The sequence below is a fragment of the Macaca thibetana genome, chromosome 8 (assembly GCF_024542745.1).
Source record: "Macaca thibetana thibetana isolate TM-01 chromosome 8, ASM2454274v1, whole genome shotgun sequence".
In the NCBI taxonomy this organism is placed as follows: domain Eukaryota; kingdom Metazoa; phylum Chordata; class Mammalia; order Primates; family Cercopithecidae; genus Macaca; species Macaca thibetana.
In genome coordinates this window covers 101,984,100-102,006,151 of record NC_065585.1, presented here as the reverse complement: position 1 = coordinate 102,006,151, position 22,052 = coordinate 101,984,100, and the positions used below count along the sequence as shown (strand labels likewise).

Genomic DNA, 22,052 nt, shown 5'->3' with positions numbered 1-22,052 from the left:
CTTCAGCTAATATTTGCTCTCCCTGTGAGTCCACAGAGAAGGTGAGCGGATAGATCGGTGTGTATTATTATAACCTCTGAAGTTCTTTTTAAACTTCTCTGAGAAATACATTACCTTTACTATCCTGGCTTCAATTTGGTATATCTATAAAATGCATTCACCTGCTATGGTTTAAGGAAAGTGCAGCATGTGTCACAAATGCTTTAAGGGAAGGGACCAGGGCGTACTGACAGCCTTCACATAAACAGGAAGCCCTTCCAGGGATGCCACACGGAGCTGTGAGAGGGCAGCTGGGACTGGCCGCCACGGGGTGAATGACGAGTTAGAGGAGAACTGCACTTTGTACACTGGACATGGTAGCTCATGCCTATAGGCAGGAGGATAACTTGAGGCCAGGAGTTCAAGACCAGCCTGGGCAACATAGCGAGACCCCGTTTCTATTTTTAAAAAATTAAAAATTTGGCAGGGCACAGAGGCTCATGCCTGTAATCTCAGCACTTTGGGAGGCTGAGGCAGGTGGATCACCTGCGGTCAGGAGTTCAAGACCAGCCTGGCCAACATGGTGAAACCCTGTCTCTACTAAAAATACAAAAATTAGCCAGGTGTGGTGGTGGGTGCCTGTAATCCCAGCTACTCAGGAGGCTGAGGCAGGAGAATCACTTGAACCCGGGAGGCAGAGGTTGTAGTGAGCCGAGATCACACCATCACACTCCAGCCTGGATGCCAGAGTGAGACTCTGTCTCCAAAAAAATAAAATAAAAATAAAAATTAGCCACGCGTTGTGGTATGCACCTGTAGTCCCTGTACTTGGGAGGCAGAGGCAGAAATATCGCTTGAGCCCAGGAGTTCGAGGCTGCACTGAGCTATGATTGTGCCACTGCAGTCCAGCCTGGGCAACAGAGACCCTGTCCAATAAATAAAAACTACATTGCACTTTGTAGTTTCCAAGACTCTTCCATACACACCAGCTCCGTGGGGGATGCATGATGGCCATCATTCGGCAAATGAGAAAACTGTGGTTCCACGCACTGCCTTTGGCCAAAGCCATGTGACTAGTAAATTGTGGGCAGGAATGAAAACTCAGTTCTGAGTTTTAGAAAGTAACTGCTTCCAAACTGCTTCCCCAAAGGAGGCTCTCTCCTACCCTATGCAGTGGAAGGGGCTCCTATGACATCCGTCGCTGGGTTTCTGAGAACACGGGAAGCAGCAGCAGCACGGAGACACATTCAGGAGAGAGGCTGCAAATGCGGGGACCAGCCCAAGAAGATGGCACTGGGACCACGATGCCCAGCAGCTCCCAGCCCTGGTCAGAGACCACTGATCCACAGTTTATACAATGCACTGCCCTTTGCAGTGGTCCTACGCCCTCCACTGCACCCCCAACTCTACCCTTCAATGAATTTGTCCAACTCAGTTTCCATCTGCTCCACCCTCTCAGGCACATAGAGGCTCCTCTTCCCCATGCACTCAAGGTGAAGGCCAGTGTTCCCAGGGGCCTTGCCTGGGGAGCAGGAGGTGCCAACCAAGATTTTACACCTAGAGAGCAGGTCACAGAGTTTTTGCCACAGAACAAAACCACCCAACTGCAGAGCTGGAGAATATCACAGATCACCTATGGTGACCCCTTCAACACGCCTAAGGAAACAGGCTCGGAGATTTGAGCTGACTGGCCAAAGTCACAAACAGTTCAGTAGCAGTGCAGAAACTAGGTGCCAGGACTCCAGAACTTGTGTTATTTTTTTTTCTTACCCCATATTTTATCTTCTAATGCAAGTCTTTGTTTTTGTTTTTTAACAAGTGGGTAAACTGAGCCACCAAGTGCTTTGGTGACTTGCGGGCGCTGACACAGTAGGTGGTAGAACCAGGCACTGGGCTCACACCTGTACAACTCCTAAGGCTACAAGTGTTCTTTCCAATGCACTCTTTAAATCCTAGGCATTACAGCACAGCCTTTATGCTAATCCCTGCTAACCGCTGGAATCAGCTAAGGAAGTGACTCCTGCCCGGAGAACCAGCAGTTCTAAATGGACTTGCTGCAAACACTGAAACTTAAACAAAAGAGGTCTATTTGGCACTCAAAGTAATAAACAAAATACCAAGACCATAGGAGTGTTCCCCAAACTTACAAAGATGGCACTCAGTTTGTATAATGGCATCACTGCAGAGAAATCCCTCCTGGGCTTCTCAGAAACTCTTCTGGAGGATGGTGGATTAGCAGCATGTTCTAGACAGTGTCTCTCTCAAGTGCTGGGGGACGAAGTGAGCCTCGGGCCTCACCAGTGGAGACCAACTCCCTGGGAAGGTCAGATCAGCTGGAAAAGGCAGCTGCCTGGCACAACCACGCTCACCAGGCAGATGTGCTATGCACACACAGACAGACACGCAGGAGGGCACATGTACACAGCCCATCACACCACACACTACCCACATCTGTCTACACCCACACTTCACAGATTGACCCATACACAGGCAAACACAGACACAAACACACATGTGTGCACAGCAGGTGATCCCTTGTGTCCCCCGGCTATACACAGGCATCAACAGACACCCACATCTCGCAGACATAGCCCCATGTGCACAGAGGCATAAACACACACATACCACACACGCACCTCCCCTTGTCCCTTATTGTCACTGCAGCCTCTCCTGCCTCCCTCTTTCAGGGAAGCTCCAGACACCTGGGCTAACCCAGCCCCACAGGCCCTCATGAATGCCATTCCCAGTGCAATGCTTTAGGGCTGGCTCCGGAGGCACTGTGCCTCCTGCCCCTGATCTGGAAACAAGGTCTGGAAAGAAAAGTCAGGGCCATTTATGGGTCCTGACAACGGCTCTTGGTAATGGCCAGTCCTGCGGTGACCCAAGTATGAGTTGATTACAGGTTCTGGCTCCCACTCTGCACACGCAGAACGCAGGTGTCCCGGGGCACTGACCGCTGCAGATGGCCCCTTCCCTGACGGCCAGGGCAGCTGTGCTGACCTCATCAGCCACCTCCCGAGGGCTCCTTCAAGTGGGTGGCCCTGAGCAGGCCCGGACCCAACAGGCACCACCCTGAGTCCTCTCCTCAGGGACATGGCTCCAGGGCTCCTCTCTCCCTCCCACCCTCACTCAGAGGCTCCCTGTCCAAAACGTCTCACCACTGGTGTCTGCAGTTCTGCCATTAGGACTTCATTATTTGATTAATGAGGTCTTCCTCTTCTTGTCCTCCTCTTCCTCCTCCTTTTCTCTCTCTTTTTTTTTTTTTTTTTTTTTTTGAGGTCTTTTTTAAAGATATAAGACAGTCATGTTTTAAAATAGGTTCCCAGTGTCTCTGTGTTGCCAACAAGGCCAAATCTCCATTCTGTAAGAAAGCAGTCAGATAGCTGCACAAGCTGTCTTTTGCCTGTTTTGTCATCATTTCTAGACACTCGCCACCACAGCCTGATAAGCTAACCACAAAAAGATTCACCACTCCCCAGTGCAGCGTCGCAGCTCCTGGTCTGATCTCCGCTGGGATTATCTTCCTAGGCCCACCTTTGCTGCCTGACAAATGCCTACCAGGTCCATGGAGGACAAATGCCTATCAGGTCCATGGAGGACAAATGCCTACCAGGTCCATGGAGGACAGCACAGGGTCTCTCATCTCTGCAGCTCCCCTTTCTCATTTCCTTGAAGACCAGCTCCCTGCTCTATGCTCCCGTGGCTCCCAGCTCTTCTCTATCACAGGCATCTCTGCATCTCCTGACCTCCTCTAGATGGTAAGTCCTGGCAGAGCAGAACTACTTCCCAGTCACACCCCATGACCATTTTCTGGACACTCACCAGCGTGGAGCCTAGCACGCATACCATGCAATTAGCCTTGACTGGGTCTGTGACACTAACATGAGATTAGGTTAATCCAGGCGTTTCCTCCCTGAGGCAGGAAACACCATGAGGAGCAGCACAAAGGCACTGTGAGCCAGGGCTGGAGCATGGACAGAGGCACCTTGGCGAAGCCTGTGACAAACCCAAAGCTTCTGCCTCAAACAGGCCCCAGGAGTGCAGACAGCAAGGTACCCCAGTGTGGCCAGGGGCCCCTCAATACAGACACCCTCAACCTCTCCTCCAAAACTCACCAGCCCCCGTCTGGCCAGCCCGAGGCTCACTGCAGGGCTTCACACTCATAACACACTTCAAAGGCAACACACCCCAGGCAGAATTACACCATTAAAAACCTCCGCTCCTGGACTCAGGTGTGCAGGTAAAAGCTATCTATGGCCAACAGAGTTTTCACCTTCCTTACCCAGGGCTTAACTTGGGTTCAGAGCACTTGGAGGGAGGAGACGGCTGCAGAATTCTTTGCAGCAAGGACCCCATAGCAGCCCCTTTTGGCTCTGATTATTGATATGGTTAGGATTTGTGTCCCCACCCAAATCTCTTCTTGAACTATAATCCCCAGGTGTTGAGGGAAAGATTTGGTGGGAGGTGACTGGATCACAGGGACAGTTTCCCCCATGCTGTTCTCATGATAGTGAGTGAGTTCTCACAAGAGCTGATGGTTTTATAAGGGGTTCTTCCCCCTTCACTTCCTTCACACACTCTCACCTGCCGCCATGTAGAACGTGCCTGCTCCCCCTTATGCCATGGCTGTAAGTTTCCTGAGGTCTCCCCAGCCATGTGGACCTGTGAGTCAATTAAGCCTCTTTTCTTTATAAAGTATCCAGAATGGTGTAGTATCTTTATAGCCTGTGAGAACAAACTAATACAATTATGGAGACTTCCCTCTTCCCAAGCCCTGGGAAGAAATGATATCAACACTTCTGTTTACACAGCTAAAATCTTTCTAGATGTGGATTCTAGTCAACAGGTGTGGTATAGACTAAGCAGGACTCAGTAAAAGCCCAACGATTGTTGAATTATCTCTGCAAGAGTGCACACCTTCTGCAGGTGGTTAGATTTTCAAAAGAAAACACATGCACAAACACACATCATGAGCCTATTTTTAAATGAGTGTGTGTTAAGAGTAAAGACCCTGTAACCAGAGAGTTTGGGTGCCGGCTGGCATTTGGCACTGTGCGGACATCTTGGCTTCTAGTGCCTCTACATCTCAGAACAAAGGTCGGGACTCTTTCCAGCCAGCCCTGCATCCTGTAAGTGGAAGCAGTGGTTGCGGGTAACGTGGAGATGAGAGGCCGCTCTCAAGGCTCAAATCTTGCCTGTGCACTTCTCAGCACCTTGCCCAGGGCTGACAACAAGTACTTACCTGACTGAACTCCTTCCCCTCGCAGCTATGCACTCCCTGGGTGTCATCTCTGACTCAGGCCCATGGCCACAACCACGAGGGAACCCTGAAACACATGGGCCATTCATTCCAACTGCTGCACCACAGGAGCAGGTGCAGCCTTGCTGGGACCTCATCACCCTTTGAGCTGGGTACACAGACAGCTGCAAATCGGAAGAAGCAACTCCCCCTCCCATACCTCGATCCAGCTTTTGAGTCCCCACGCTGTGGGCCAGGGCTAACCAGAACACAGAATGGGGAGTGAGTTGTTATAACTGACAAATGACAAACCAACATTCTCCTCTGTATTTATTTACCAGCTTAGGTTTCATCAGTTGAAGAATTACTACTTGCTTTGAGTCTTAACTCCCTTTCCCTGTCCTCGTCTCCTGACACCAGGAATGCCCTCCTCTACTTTCTCCATTAATCTTCAGCCTGACAGTTAGATCCTCATCTCCTCCAAGAAACTTCCCTGAATTTCTCCAGGCCCCACCGAACACCCCTCCCTCCTTCAGGCCTGAGAGCTAGAACTACACACAAAGGCATCTGAAGATACAAAGAACAGAGACAAACAAGCATGGCAAAGGCCTGTCTCACCCACCAGATTCTTGGGGGTTTTGTGGGGGGGTTTGTTTTTGTTTCTGTTTTGAGACAAGGTCTCGCCCTGTTTCAGACCCAGGCTGGAGTGCAGTGTCCTGAACACAGCTCACTGCAACCTCGACCTCGCAGGCTCAAACGCACGTCCCACCAAGTAGCTGGGACCACAATGTGCCACCACATCTGGCTATTTTTTTATTTTTTGTAGAGACAGGGTCTTGAACTCCTGGGCTCAATCTTCCTGCCTCAGCCTCTCAAAGCACTGGGATTACGGGCGTGAGCCACCACACTTGGCCTCCAGATTCTTAAATATGTTGAGGGCAAGAACAGGGTCCTCCATATGGTGCTGAGACCAAAGGAAAAGTGGAGGGTGCCCAGGCTGTCTATGAGCCTGAGAGGCAAGCACAGCGGGCTGGCACGGCCACCCTATGGAGTACCGCAGGAGGGAATGCGCTCTCCGGGCACCAGCTGTTCTCAGGGTTTAAAGTGCTTATCCAGGCTTGTTTCTAGCTCTGGTGCCACAGACATACAGTTGGGGATTTCCTTCAGCCATAAGCCATTCCCCAAAGCTGAATGCATCCGTTGCGGAAGACGCCAGTGTGAAATAATTTTCAAAGAGCTCACAAAGAGAAGAGAACACATCTGAGGTAGTCCCAAAAGGAAATGTCCTGCGGAGAAAGCTGATGGAAGGGCTAGAGAAAACAAGAGAGAGAAAATCCCCCTCATAATCCTGCCTGAATGAGAAAGAACATCATTTAGAGAAGCTGGTTTCTCGTTTTCTCCCCACTGCCAAAGTACTATTTTGGCATCTCTTTACAACTCACAGACATCCTTTCAGAATTTGTAAATGATTTCCCTTAATTCCTGCCCTACAGAAAATACCTCTTTTATGCCTTCAAATATATGCAAGTCAGTAAGCATCTATTACCTGCACATCAGTCCCTAAGAACTGTCAAATAACCTCAGCTCTCAGGCTCACAGCCCCCCAAACCTAACAGACCAACACCTTTTACATTGAAGACTCAAACATCTATATGGAAGCTCTGCACATGCACCGAGATCCCAACCCCAAAAGCCCAAACAGACACAAATGTCACCTTCTCTCAGGAGTCCCCAGTTCTTGCTCCTGCCCCTTTGAGGAGTTGAGATGAGAAGGACCCAGGGTGCAGCATGAGTTATGGGAGCTACCCACAACCATCTTAAACTCAGCCCTGCAGGAAGAACCCCAAGGCTAGTGGGACACAGAAACTCCAGCATCTGGGGCTGGCTGGGACTGTAAGAACAAGAAGTTTATAATCCAGCAGTCTCCCTGAAAAAACCACTATCATTCACTACAGGCCGGTGCAGTGGCTCACGCCTGGAATCCCAGCACTTTGGGAGGCCAAGGTGGGCGGATCATGAGGTCAGGAGCTTGAGACAAGCCTGGCCAACATGGTGAAACCCTGTCTCTACTAAAAATACAAAAATTAGCCAGGCATGGTGGCGCACGCCTGTAATCCCAGCTACTCAGGAGGCTGAGGCAGGAGAATTGCTTGAACCCAGGAGGCAGAGGTTTCAGTGAGCTGAGATCACGACACTGCATTCCAGCCTAGACGAGAAAGAGAGACTCCATCTCAAAAAAAAAAAAAAAAAAAAAAAAGAAAAAAAATTAGCCGAGCGTAGTGGTGGGTGCCTGTAATCCCACCTACTTGGGAGGCTGAGGCAGAAGAAATGCTTGAACCCAGGAGGCAGAGGTTGCAATGAGCCAAGATCACACCACTGCACGCCAGCCTGGGCAACAAGAACAAGAGGCTGTCAAAAAAAAAAAAAAAAAAAGAAAAAAAAAAAAGAAATCACTACAGTACCTTCCCTGGAAAGACTTGGAAGACTTCATTTCATCTCTTCCCCATCATCACCATTCATGTGTCCATCCACCCCCTCACTTAAATATGTGCTGCGGCACTCACAGAACTCGACTTACCTAATTCCCATATGGGTCTCCCACAGCCACCCACTAGCAAAGCCAGAGACACTGGGGGAGCATCTGCAGCAAAAAAATTTTTTTTTGCCACTGTCATTAACACTCAGCAGAATCCAGAAGATGACTTCACCCCCTACCACCACGCCCTGATCCCGGCTCCCAAATCAGTCAACATGTCCAGCCCCTGCCAAAGTGGTTCAACAAATGTCTATTTTCAAAGAAACCTAAGCTGGCTGCTTCTGGTTCACTGTCCTCGTAACTCATCACCAACTATTTGTGGGATGCGAAGGGGAACCATCCTGAGCCTGCCCCCTCTGAATTAGGAAGTCCCCAGGTGACAGCAGTAAGAGGCACTCAAACCCAGGGAGGCTCACGCTACAGGGGCAGCTCCTGCACACACTGACGATGGGGCAAGTCCCTCTTCTTGGTCGCCCAGACAGACAGACTGCGGTGCCAGGTCCTCTGAGCACGGTGGGAGTGACAAGCACGAGCGGCAGGCCAGACCCCCTACACAGCAAAGCTATAGTTCAAATATGTATTGTATGTGTCTGGTTTTCACACGGAGTTTGCAACCTGCCAGTTAGTAGTGTTTACCTTGGTAAAAATTCACGGGAAATCTTAGTCGGAACAGGCCCAGAGTTTATTTTACTGCCAGATAAATAACTTTCTTTGATAAATCATCCATGTGACAGTGTTCCTGAAAGACTAAACAAAGATTTCAAGCACAATCTATAGGCCTTTGAGAAGCCTTCCAAAGCGAACGCATGTTTAATTGGCTGCCCTAAGGTCGAGGCAGGCCAATGGTCTGACATTTCCTTGGCCATTTGTTCTTCTTAAACACATACACACACACACACACACACACACACACACACACACAGATTGGAGCTTGCAGCACATTTCTGCAAAACTGGATGAAACTTACCAATATTTAAATGCTCATTCGCCTTATAATGCATAGTCTATTTTTTGGTTAAAGGAAGTGAATATCACAAGGCAGGTATTGGGGTCAGGGAAGGGAAAACTGTCCCAGAGATACTGCTGGAGAAAAAAGGGGACAGAGGGAAGTAAAACAGCACAAAGGGGCTCTGAAGTCCCTCATACATAAGTCCTGCTAAATTAGAAGGAGAACATGTTAGGTACAGGGTTTCTAAAAAACACACAAATGAAACTTCAGTGGGCCTATCCTGGAACACCAGGCAGTCACAGCTCCCACATTCAGCCCTCATCACTGTCTGGAGGCTTCCAGGTTTACCTTGACATAAGGATGTCATCTCACTAAAACCCATATCTCCTAACTTCTAGTTAGGGTTTGGCTCTCCGAGGGGGAGTTGTTTGTTATTGTTATTGTTAACTACAGCACCTTGAAGCTGCATAAAGCAGTTTTTTTGTGGGTTTTTTTTTTCTTTTGAGAAAGAGTTTCACACTGTCGTCCAGACTGGAGTGCAGCAGCGCAATCTCAACTCACTGCAACCTTGGTCTCTAGGTTCAAGCGATTCTTCTGCCTCAGCCTCCTGAGTAGCTGGGATTACAGGCGCCTGCCACCATCCCCAGCTAATTTTTGTATTTTTAGTAGAGATGGGGTTTTGCCATTTTGGCCAGGCTGGTCTTGAACTTCTGACCTCAGGTGATCCACCCACCTTGGCCTCCCAAAGTGCTGGGATTACAGGCATGAGCCACCGCGCCCGGCAGCCTAAAGCTATTAAAGGTCTTCCAAATGGGTTTTTAAAAACACTTCTTCAGTTGAATCCTCTGTTAACCAGAGAATTAACTAGCATATTCCATTCTTCTTCCTAAAACACTTCTCCCCCAACAAGCTGATTTCATTAGTGCTAGAATTTTCCTTCCTGGGCTAAATTTCATCCTAAAACAATTCTTTCCAATAAGAAGATTTAATAATTATTACAGATTGAACAGCCACCGTATTCCAGGAACTGTGCACACTTGATTAAATCCAATTCTCCCAACACAGTCATGTAGGAATTCTCATCCATAGTTGGCTGATGAGGAGCCAGGCTGAGGGAGCTGAAGAGACTTTCTGGTGGTCGCTTAGCTTAATGGGTTGGGATTTAATCCATCTGTTTGGCCCAGAGCCCGTGTTCTTTCCATTCTGCTACACTGCCGGCTTTCCCACCAATAAGGGAGCCACTGATTGCTGAGCTCCTTCTGTGTGCTGGGCACAGACATCAGTCCATTTAAATTCTACAAACCCTGAGGGTAAAGGAGCACCTGATGCCCCTGCCCAGGAAGCTCCTCAACTACTGTCCACCGTGATGGGTGTGAGAGGATGGGAAGGAGCAAGGGTGTGCAATCTGGCCTGGCTGCCAGGGAAGTGCTGGTGGGCAGTAACAGGGTTCCAGGTACAGTGCTCCTGGGTCATTGAATGCCTAACTCCTTTACTTTTTTTGTCTTATTGCCTTCAGTCAGTAAGGTGAGGGCATGGACTGTCTGATCTCTGATGTCCTATCCAACTCAACACTGCTTTACAATGGCAAAGTGGTACAGGGGCTCACTTCAGTAGCACACACGGTAAAACTGGAACAATACAGAGAAGATTCACATGGCCACCGTGCAAGAAAAACATGTGAGTTCATGAAGTGTTCTGTATTTTCAAAGGATAAGATGTAGGATACAGTCTTCAGTAGCACAGCTAGGCAACTATAGTTAACGATCATTTACTGTACATTTCAAATTACCTAGAAGAGTAGATTTGGAACATTTCCAACACAAAGATCAGGATTTCAGGTAGTAGATATCCCAATTACTCAATTTTTTTTTTTTTTTTTTTTTTTTTGAGACAGAGTCCTGCTTTGTTGCCCAGGCTGGAGTACAGTGGTGTGATCATGGCTCACTGTAGCCTCAAATTCCTGGGTTCAAGCAATCCTCCCACCTCAGCCTCCCAAGTAGCTGGGACTACAGGTGTGTGCCAGCATACCCAGTTAATATTTAATTTGTAATGGGGATGGGGTTTCAGTATGTTTCCTGCGGTGTTGAGGCTAGTCTAGAACTCCTGACCTCAAGCAGTCCTTCTGCCTCACCCTCCCAAAGCACTGAGATTACAGATGTGAGACAGCATGCCCAGCCCCAGTTACCCAGGTTTGATCATTACACATTGGATGCTTTTATCAAAATATCAAACATACTCCATAAATATGTGCAACTCTTTTATATCCATTAAAAAAAATTTAAGTGGTACAGGTGAGCAACACAGCACCCAAAGAAACGGGCAGTTCGCATGAGCTGTGAACAGCCCCCTCGTCCCACTCGTCCCTTGTCCCTTCTTCTTTACCCACCTCCAGAAAAGCTTCAGAAAATAAAGGTGAACTTGAGGGCAAATCCTTCTCTCCACTCCCCTTCTTACGAGAGTTTGTAGTCGTATCCAAAGATGAGGACATGATGCATAGTAAAATAAGCCAGATGCAAGAAGACAAACACTGGCTCAGCCTCCATCTCTTCACTGCCCGCCCACCCCCACCCCCCACCTCCCAGGCACAAGAAGGCTGCTCAGAAAGAGACACGGGCTCTCAGCTGGGAGTCACACCTCTAGTGCACTGAGCAATCGACCAATCTCAGGTTTTTACGCGCCTAAAACATCCTAACTGCTCCATTTCGTACAGATCTGTGGATAGGATATGTATCTTCAGTAACAATAAAACTCAGTTGTTTTCCACCTACGAATTCCACCCCCAGGGTAACAATTCCTTCCATATCTAATTTTATTTGACCGAATGAGATTCTGGATGCTTATATGCTCAGTCACCCAAAACAGGGCATGTAGTTTTCCCTGAACTTAATACACAAGTTGCCGATACCCACCTTGAAAAGAGCCTTCTCCTTTAAAAAAAAAAAAAAAAAAAAAAAAGAGTCCATCATGCCTGTAATCCCAGCATTTTGGGAGGCCAAGGTGAGGGGATCACTTGGGGTCAAGAGTTCAAGACCAGCCTGGCCAACATGGTGAAACCCCATCTCTACTAAAAATACAAAAATTAGCCAGGTGTGGTGGCGGGCGCCTGTAGTCCCAGCTACTTGGGAGACTGAGGCAGGAGAACTGCTTGAGCCCGGGGGGGGCAGAGATTGCAGTGAGCTGAGATCACGCCACTGCACTCCAGCCAGGGTAGAGCAAGACTCAGTCTCAAAAAAAAAAAAAAAAAATTCCAACATCCACATCCAGTATCCCCTGTCATTCATACACTCAGCTGACAAACTTTCATTTTATGTCTACCATGTATAAGACACTGTGCCGGGGACTATTTGAGTGCAAATGGGCCTTACTTTGTTCATTCCAAGACACAGGTTTTCTGCGCATTTCTGCAAGAAGTATTTTTTTTGTTTTTCTGTTTTTTCTGTCAGTAGTGCAAACTGAATAGTGTGTCTCACAATACCTTCTCCCACCAGGTAAAACATGGCATCAGATACAGAGGCTGCTCTCGGGCAGCCTGCAGGTGCTGCAGTGACTGTGCTAGCAGCCAGCTTGCTTCATCTTTGGGAGGAAACCCAAGGTTTACTGTGGAAAGGCTGAGCCTACTTTCTGCAAGAGCTCAAACTTCCCATCAGACTAAAACGCTGTCCCCCAAACAGCAGCACAGCCAAGACACCTTGAAAGAAGTTGGAGGCAGAGTGAGAACAGATTAGTGGAGGTATGGAGGTGCAGGAAACTCTTTCTACTAGGAAATACTCGCTAATGCTAACTGTGAAAGCTGATGTTCTTTTCCTTCCTATTTGACTAACCTTAATGTTGCATAGTACAGCTTTTCTCTTTAGGAGGAAATATATATATGGAAAAAAGAATCCTTCCAGATGGCAAGGAAAGTTTCTAGGGGCAAAGAAATCCTTTTCCATAAGGAGAAAATACTGGGCTGAAGAAATTGCCACCTGAACTCTCAAGCTCAAAACACTGAAGAAAGCAGTACAAGTGGAAGCTCTGAACTCTCCTAGCAGAAGTATATCACCATGCAGATTGCCCCCACAAAAGCTTACGGGTGTTTACAGATACTGCAGAAGAAGCCAGAGAAAGTGGCCAGAGGCAGGAATTAACCTCACCGCAATTATAAATAAATCAGATCCTCATATCCCTGGAATAAACCAATCCAAAGGGAAGACGGCTGTGGGTGCTGAGCTGTTAACAGCAAGATGATTAGTGTGGCGGCTCGCAAATACTATATTGGGCTATTTAAGAGGCAAGAGTGGCACCCTGTTGTCACAGAGCAGGAAAAGCAGAGAGAGAACAAAAAACAGAGCCCTGCGAGCTGACGGAAGCCAGCAGACAGGCCGGTCGCCATGTTCAATGCGGTGACTTTGCCCAGTCTAAGTCTTGGCTCCCACATCTGGTGCTTGATCCAGGTTGATCAGCTGCACTTCTGAGCATCAGCACCCAGGCTTTTCTGCTCATGTTTTTTTCCTATTGGGGAAAAAATGTGCCCTGAACTGAGGGGGCACAGGGCTGGAGACACGAGTGACTAAGCAGATCTGCCAAGGGGTTAAAGCGCATTGCATGGGGAGAAGGTCAGGGGTCAGATATGCCCAGCTCCACAGAGGCTGCCAGGGACCAGAGATGCAGTGGCAGGTGGACGAGGGTGCTGCTTACCCAGGGAAATGCACCCCCTTATTCCTGGAGCTCACAGAGAGCTTTCCAGCACCCTGATGTCTTCCCACTGAGGATGTCAGGGCCACTTAATGCAAAGTTTGATCCCTGGAAGAGGGAGTCAAGCATTCTCTTTCTTCTCTGCTGTGTGTCAGCTTGCATTGTTCAATTTCTTTGTTTCCTAACTGAATCCCATCATTGTGGCTGACTGCCTCACTTACTTGAAGTGAGCTGAGCTAGGAAACACGTTTCTCGACAAGGGTGCATTCTCTGAGGTGCTAAGAAGGGCAGAGCTAAGCTCAGCCCCTGCAGAGAGAGAAAGAAAAAAAATTCCTATATATTGTTTTATGAGAACATTACAGACAAAAAACCAAAAAGGTTTCTCCTGCAACCAGCTCAAAAAAGCCTGCCATACACCATACGCACACTAAGGAGGTCAGTGCCTCCGTGGCGAAGCTCAGAGGCTGTGCATTGACTCTTAAGTGACAAGGCCAGGTGGCAGAGTATAAAAGGACTCCAGTTGGGAAAGTCAAATTCCTTCTTTATCAAATAAGAGGACTGGATAAGATCTAGGTCTAGGAGGAACCCAAAAGTTCTGTGAACCCAAGAAGAAAATATTGTCAGGGCTAAAGGAACCCAATCCCAAACAGCTAATCACTCAGATTCCACAAACCCTGATTGGTTATCGACATGAGATCCTCCATCCTCTTCTGTGTACAGGATGCTGGCTGATTTGACAGGTGTCTGCTGCCATGGGAAGAAGATGTCCGTTCCAGGTGAGTTACCTGAGTGCCCTCTAGACTCCTGCCCTACACCTTAAGGTCAACCTTGCCAGATTCAAATTCTTTCCCAAGGCTTGCCTCTTCAGCCTATGTGGCAAAGGGTCTGAATCCGCCAATTTCTGTCTTTTTAAAAAAATAATACTCATGTGTTACATTTACTTAGAGGAAGAGTTTCACCCTCGATCCGTATCTATAGAACTCAAAAAGCACTCGGTATACAGGGAATCCTCACTGACAAATTTGAGTTAATGCAGAAACAGACAAGTAACTCACACTGCTGCATCATAGAGAACACATCAATCTTCCCCATCTGTGGAAATAAGACACACGGTCTCCAGTTCAGCTCTGGTGGCCATCTACATCCAGCTTCCATCTTCATCCACAATTGCAATACCCTGAGAATGACCGTCATGAGGCATGATTCCCTCCGACTTGCGTGTGTCCTCCCACGTGTGTGCAGCTTACTTTGACAGGGCTCTTTGCAGGAACATGTACTTTATCAGGTTTGATTAATGAAAACATGGCCTGGGATGCCTCCGAATGGACTCCCATCACCTATCTTTACACTTTTCCAGATAAGAATTCTGCAAGAAAGCCGATCTCAGGGACACAAGGCAGGAATTATGAGAAACACATTGTTCAGCATCACACTAATCCTTCTGAAAGTGTGGCTTGGCCAGAGCCACTTTTCTGCATCCATGTCAGATAGACGCGAGAGAGAGGGAGCTGGCCCTCCAAAGGGATGCCGTTTACATTTACTTGGCTCAGAGGAGAGACTCTCGGGGTGTGGTGAATTCGGGTCTTCTGTAGGTCAGACTATAACAGACCATCCCTGAAAGGCCCCAAGACCCCTGGCAGCTCCCCCACCTCCCCCTGATCCCCACCAGCTCCTCCTCCTCCTGGAGCTGAGAGTGCTGGTTCAGAATTCTCTTTCGATGGAGAGTGACGGGAAGAAGAGAGAAAAACCACACTACTGTGAGAATGTCCATTTTCTTTGCCTTGCAGAACCTGATAAGGACCCTCCTGTGAATCCCCTAAGCATTGAAATCTCCCCTCCCTGGGAAGGCACCCGGAGGGCAGCCGTTTAAATCCTGGACAGAGTCATGCTGACACCTAGGGGTAGATGTTAAAAAAAAAAAAAAAAAGAAAAAAAAGAGCCAGTCCAGAAAAAGCTGGGCCCAACCAGATGCAGGAACAGGTGGCAACTTGTACCTCCTGCAGCTTCCGAGAAGGAGCTGCTGTCCTTCCCTGCTCCTCTCGATCTGTCCCCAATTCAGCCTCCCTGCATGCCTAGAGAAGATCCCCAAAAATCTGTCCAGCGATCCCCCACAAAGGAGGGCAAAGTATGGCCTTCATAAAAATTGGCTGGGTCTGGACCCTGTCTAGTCTCCCATCTGCCTGAGAAAAGCAGCTATTTGGAGAGGAATGAGGTAGAGAATGTAGAAAGCTGCAAGGAGATACACCAGCAGAGCCTCCATCCGGCAGGGACACAGACCAGGAGGTTCCAAACCTTCCAGAGGCAGCTAGAAACGCTTTCTTACCAAACTCGCTGGCGCAGAGATGTTCAATGATGGCTTCGGATTTCAACTCGTTGTCACAGGGAGGACACACCGTTGTGCCTGGGAAAGGAAGTAGGGAGAAACGGAACTGTAAGTTACAGAGCAGGAAGGGAGCAGCCCCTGGGGAAGAGATCAGCCCTGGGTCCAGGCTGAAAGTGACTAAAGGTCTTCTGGAACTTATGAAGGGGACCTGAGAATTGAAAAGAAGAAGGCTTGAGCCCAGGGTCTACAATCAGAGCAGGCGCAGGTTTCTTGAAACATTTTGGCCCAGAGCTGCTAAATGTGACACAGTTATTTAAGCCAGCATGACCTGAGGCTGGGTGGGGGCAGGTCATGTGAATGATGACTTGTGGGACGCTGTGAGTGCCGGGAAAAGCTGGCTTACGAACTCACAGAGATCTCTTCCTGGCGTTTGTTTCCCATCCTCTCCCTTCTCCTTTCAATACCTCCCTCCGATTCCTGCCCCCTTCCCATTTCCACACTCCCAGCTAGCCTGCTGATCCCTCTGACCAGATCTCCGGGAGCCAAGAGAGAAAGAAACTCAGCCAGACTCACAAACTCCAGCCCTCAGCCCCTGAACACTTCCTCTCCAAAAGGGCCACCGCAGCAGGAGGCCAGGGCAGGCGGGCGGGGTGGGGCACTGGCAGGCACTGCCAAATGGGAGGACAGGGCTGGATAGGAAGGGCCCCTTTGGAGGCTCTTTCCTGGGCAACTGTGAAGTGCTTTGAAGAGGAGGTGTGTGGGGGCAGATGTGCATAACGCTGGGAGGCAGCTCCACTGCCTGGGAGGAGATATCTGAGGCCAGGGCAGAGGCCTCCTCCAAGCCAATATACTTCTGAAGTCGGAAGAGGTAAAGGACCCCTGCTTCCCAGGACAGAGGGAGAGCCGGACAGCGCTTTCCTCCAAGAGCTGAAGTGGCTTATCATCATTGTCATCATCCTCACCTATCAAGCAGCCTGGAGCTTACTGACTGTCTAGGAAATATCATGAGCACATTCTAGGGGCACCCCAACCCCAGGCACAGCACAGGAGGCCAAGCCAGGCTGGAGCTGAAGAGCACAGGAAAGTCACACCTGACACTGCACTCAGGGAGAGCAGGTGGGGCTTGGTGTGCTTGGAGCCCACTGTTCTTCATCCTCCTCCACCGCGGCTTCTGTGGCAGCATCTCCCTCCCCATCAGCTCCCGCTATGGCTCAGACATTGAAAGAGGCAAAGGCTCCACAAGTGGAAGAGAAGAGTGGACCTGCAGAGCACCCCCAGCTCAAGGCTGCCCTCAAGACACAGGTGCCCATAGACCACTCCCCACTTCCAAGCAGGGTCCCTGCAGGGCCCAGCAGAGACCCCATCCTTAGTTTTTATTGACACATTCTTCTCCCACCTTTATTCTGCACCCAGGAGCAAACACCTTCCAGATTCTCAGTGCGGTTAAGAACCACGCTCCAAGCAGACGATGGCATGACTGTCCTTAGCCCAGATGCTGGAAATCTGCTTTGCACCCAGAACTTGAGATTGGGTTCTAGAGGTGGTCATTCTCACAAAGGAGACAAGAATTTTGCATTATGGTTTTTGCTTCCGCTTGGGGAAGAGGAAGTGTGACAACATGGAAAAGACCAGGTTGCTTGCACAAGGAGAGTGAACTGTGCTTTTGGGTTTTCCTTGTTTAGGTTATTTTGAAAAAAGAAAAGTGGGATTTACACAAACACACATTGCAAGGTTCTGTGAATACAATCTTGACCAAATAGCAAAGTCACAGTGATCCGAATATAAAGGGCACATCTTGCCCACTCCACACACTCATTGCATCTCCTCTGGACGCTTGAAGTTCACCTGACCCAACCAGCCAAGGATGGCTCTGCACTTCTCAGGGACATTTTCCTCAGTCCCGTCAAATATGTTTTGACTTCAGTGCCTCTCAGAATGGCAGGAGCTCATTGGGGTGGGCTCTGTGTGTTTTTATCACGGCTTTCCCCTATCTCAGCTTTTCTAACGGCTGACTCTGGAGCAGCCTGATCCAGAGAGAGAAAGAGAAATGTGTGACACGGTATTAATCTGCACCTCATTGGTACGTCTTAGGGCCGTACAGGCTGCGTCTGCAGGAGAAATCCACCCAGTCATCCTTCTGAAAGGTGGAACTAAACAGCTGTTTTCAGGTGTATTTCAAATAATGTTTAAAGCAAATGAACAACAACAACAAAAAAAGTTTTGTGTTTATTAATATTTAAGGGGGTGTGGAGGAGACAGCCCAACAACTGAATCAGGATTAAGTGATTTTTGTAATATATCAATCCACACACACAAGTGCGCACGCTCTCTCTCGCTCTCTCTCTCTCTTTTTTCTTTCCCTCTCTCACATACAACCCCCACAATCTTCCCTGGCCAGTTCCTGGGGGTCCAAAAAGGAGCCCTAAGGAAGGCTTTCTGGGGAACTGAGGGCTCTGTGGCCTCTGCCAGGCTGATTAAATGCACGACATGCCCAAACAACAACAAAATCAAACCCAGTGCGCTGGCTCATACAACTTCAACCAGTAAAACCAGGCAGAGAAGGAAACAACAATGCATCAGCCTGGGAGTTCACAGTTCTAGTGGAAGTGCCAAATTTAGAAATAACTTCCCTAGCAAAAGAACAATTGCCTCTTCCATAACAGAAGCTGCTATGGCTTGGGTATCAGCCTTTGTGGGGGGAAAAATGTCAAGTCATTTCTCATTATCAGGTTTCTCCTTAGTAACACATGACCACGGAGAGCTGGCCAATACCCCAAAACTGAATATGCCCAAGTGTGTGAAAAGAAACTAGTATGCAAAGATACAACACTGCTTTGAAAATGCATTTTAATTTTAAAGAATAAAAGCATAAAGAATAAACGAATAAAAGAGTAGTGCATGCGTACTTATTCTCATCGGAAAGTACCAGTTATTACTCCACAGCCACAAGCCATAAGGTTATGAGGATCAGTAGTCATGTTTGTCTTGACCTGCCCTCTACACACCTACACACACACACACACACACACACGCCCCACCCTCCCCTCCACAGGGACCTCGGAGGAAATCACGTGGGGCTCCCTTACACCAGGGATTGCAGTCCTGGGGAGGATGGTGTGCCCTCTCAGGGCAGAGCCCCCCACCAAAACCACTGAGGGGAAAACCAGTTCCAAGCCCCACTCCCGACCGGCCCTCTCCCCGCTTTTCTCTTTGTTCCTCAAAGACCTGTCTTGAGAGGGTGACTACCTGAGCGCTGCTGGGAGGAGAGTGAGGACGGTTCCAAGCCAGGCTGAGAAGGGCGCCGACTGGTGGAACTGCAGCCAAGGGGCAAAAGGTGTCCGGAAGACAGCGATTATGGGGTTTCCCCACCCCATCACAGCCTTTTGGGGGCTGGGGTGAGGATTCTTTCCTCTCTTCTGCAGGCAACCCGTCCAATCCCCCCATGTTCCCTGTGGACTGCAGCACCTTTTCCGCAGCCGATCCCCCTAAGGTGTCCACTCATGTCTGCAGCCAGTCCCAGAAAGAGACCATCGGTGGCCATTGGGAATGGACTCCAGCTCAGGGCTGGGCACGGCCTCTCAGGGCAGGGCCGGGCTAATCCCCACTGGCTGAGGAAGGGGAGAAGGAAATTCCCGCAGGCTTCAGGGAATGGGTGCACGCCAACAGAACACAAGGCGCTTTGTTTGCTCCAGGTAACTGCTCAGTTCTCGCTCGCAAAGTGCAGATGTATCCGCTACCCACACTCCATTCCCACCACGAGTTGACCCTGAGAGCAGCGGTGCCCAGATCTGGCCACTGCGGACAATCAGTGCGTTTCCACCCAGCCATCTAATGTCAGTCACTGTGGACCCATCTCCTCCCTCCTTAGAATAAGCAAAAGCATCCAAAATTTGGGGTGTCCCTTTTCCCAACCTGCCCAAATCCTCACTCTGAGGAGCCAGGTGACTGTACGCCCCTCTTTTAGCATCAATAACAGAGTTAAAAAGACACTTTAGGTGAGCTAAGTGTAGGCAACCGTTCTCCCCACCCTAAAGGCCCTCCTCAAAAAGCCCTCAGGAAGCCTGTGTGTTGCTAAGCGCAGCTGGGGTACAGCTCCCCCATCCCTGACCCTCTCCACACCTCAGAGCCTAAACTTCGCTTCCAACGAATTCTGGGTTCAATTTACTGCTATCGAAGTCAGGCCTGTGATGTGCATATTTTATATTTATATTTATTTCATTTTGACTTCCCAGAATTTTTTTCTTCCCCCTCAAGAATAAGGGGGTTCTGAGAGGAACCTCAGGCCGGTCCCTCAGGCTATTAGGAAAGTCTCCAATTTGCAGGGCTGCTCTCCCCGGGAGGAGATGAACAATGAGCTAATTACATTTTTATCTTTCTAATGAGCTGAGGATTTGTGTAAATGAGAGAAGCAGGGGGTAAGCGAGAGGGAGGGAGAAAATACTTTCCACCCCCAGCCCTGCGAGGGCAGAGCTGGTACCTGGAAGGGGTGGAGAAACAGAAGCCTCCATGCTTCCTAAACTTTCTCAGCCAGTTCCGCAGCAATCCCGAAGCTACTTGACTGAATGACCAGGGAAGGAAAGGGCTTGGTTTGATTTTTTAAATCTTTGTCGAACCTATGAAAATAAACAAAAGCTGCGTCAAACATTCTCTCGGCCTTTCTGAACTTTCTACATTTTGGGTTTTGTTTTTTTCCTCCCGTCTAGGAGGTTAAAAACTTCGATGGGGTCTCGGAGTTCTCCCCGAGGAGAGGGAAGCTTCCCTGTTACTTAAAGCGCAAAGCTTTGCTTCAGGTATGGAAAAGGCGAAGCTGGATCCCAGGAAGATTGGCTCCGGAGACCACAGCGAGTCCCTGCGAGGCCGAGGCACAGATCCACCGCTCCTGGGCCAGCCCCGCCGTGCACCTGGGTCGCGAGGGGCGCTGAGCGATACCTGGGACAGACCAGACGCGCTTAGGAATCACGTGCACAGCATGCGAGCAACCTCGGGCCGTCAGTCCCCAGCGCCTGGACCCAGCGGCGGGCAGGCGTAGGGTGGCGCTGGTTCTCCTGCAGCCCCCGCCGGGGCAGTGGGGAGGAGGCGGGGGCGGCTCGCACACGTGGGAGGGGGCAGCCTTACCTTGGGGCTTGGAGGCTTCGGTGGCATTGGGCGGCGTCATGGCGATGCAGACGTCCCCTTCGGGGAACTTGTCACACTTGAGCATCTCGGGCCAGTAGAAGCCGAAGAACTGCATGACCGGCTCGCACGAGTCGCGCACGGCCTCGCAGAGCCAGCGGCACGGGTAGATGGGCCGATCCAGGCAGACGGGCGCGAACAGCGAGCAGAGGAAGACCTGGGTGCCGGCGTGGCAATTCTTGTTGAGCAGGGGCACCCAGCTGCTGGCCTGCTGCTTCACCTCCGCCATGGTCTCGTGCTCCAGCAGGTTGGGCAGCACCATCTTCTTGTAGCCTACGTTGTGGCACAGCCGCAGATCCGCAGGGATGTCCACGCACTGCGGCGGCTTGGTGTAGAAGCGCCCGCTCTGGTACGGGCCGATGTCCGACTGGAAGCTCACGTAGTCGTACTCGCTGGCCAAGCCCACTGCCAGGAGCGCGGCGCCCAGCGCCAGCAGCACTCCCAGGGCTGCCCCCCGGCAGCCCCCCGCGCTGCGCCCGCTGCCCATGCCGGCTCTGCTCCCTGTCCCCCGCGACGTCGGGGCTGCCTCCGCCGCCTCCCCGCGCGCGTCCCGCCGCAAACTTCCAGGGACCTCCTGGGACAAAAGGCGCAGTCCCCAGCGCTGTCCGGCTGTGCGGCCGCAAGCTGCTGCCCGGTCCCCCCAGCCGGTGGTGGCCCTTGGCCTGCGGTCGGAGGCGGCGCGGGCGGGGAGGCGGCCCTGCGGCTGGGTGCGCCCCGGCTCCAGGAGGCACAGCAAGCAGGAAGGCGCGGGGCGGCGGGCGCGCAGCACCGACTCGCGAGGCTGCAGGGCTGGAGTGCGCGGGGCTCCTACGGCCGAGCCCTCGGAGCCGCCCCGCGCAGCCAATCAGCTCCCGGCGGGGCGAGCCGCACTCGTTACCACGTCCGTCACCGGCGCGGGAGCCAATCGCCTCCCTTGCGAGCGGGTTCGGTTTACTAGAACCAGCCACAGCTCAACATCCCTTAAAAAACAAAACCAAAAATACATAAATGAAAGGGGGAGGAGGAAAGAGACAAGGGGAAAAAAAGAGGGGGAATGGATCGCGGCGTGGGGTGGAGAGAGACCAGGGCAGACCCTGTAATTAACTCGCACTGGCTTGCAGAGAAGCGAGGAGCCTGGATCATACTTAAACCCATGACATTATGAAGGCTTTTTTTTTTTTTTTTTTTTTTTGAGACGGAG

The 22,052-nt window shown here is 50.2% G+C and overlaps 1 protein-coding gene and 1 non-coding gene across 2 annotated transcripts in view; one reads left to right on the top strand and one right to left on the bottom strand.

The window, feature by feature from the left end:
- Window positions 1-21,672, bottom strand: part of SFRP1 (secreted frizzled related protein 1) — a 47,167-nt gene extending 25,495 nt beyond the window's left edge. The window contains exons 1-2 of the mRNA XM_050800427.1: window positions 20,816-21,672; window positions 15,701-15,778 (exon numbers count right to left, since the gene is read on the bottom strand). Coding sequence (XP_050656384.1) covers window positions 15,701-15,778; window positions 20,816-21,359 — 622 coding nt within the window. The 5' untranslated portion in view covers window positions 21,360-21,672. The remainder of the gene's footprint in view (window positions 1-15,700; window positions 15,779-20,815) is intronic.
- On the top strand, window positions 10,302-10,408 carry LOC126961895 (U6 spliceosomal RNA). Its single transcript, XR_007728478.1, has one exon. It is a non-coding gene; the product is annotated as a U6 spliceosomal RNA (small nuclear RNA).
- Window positions 21,673-22,052: the final 380 nt, after the last annotated feature.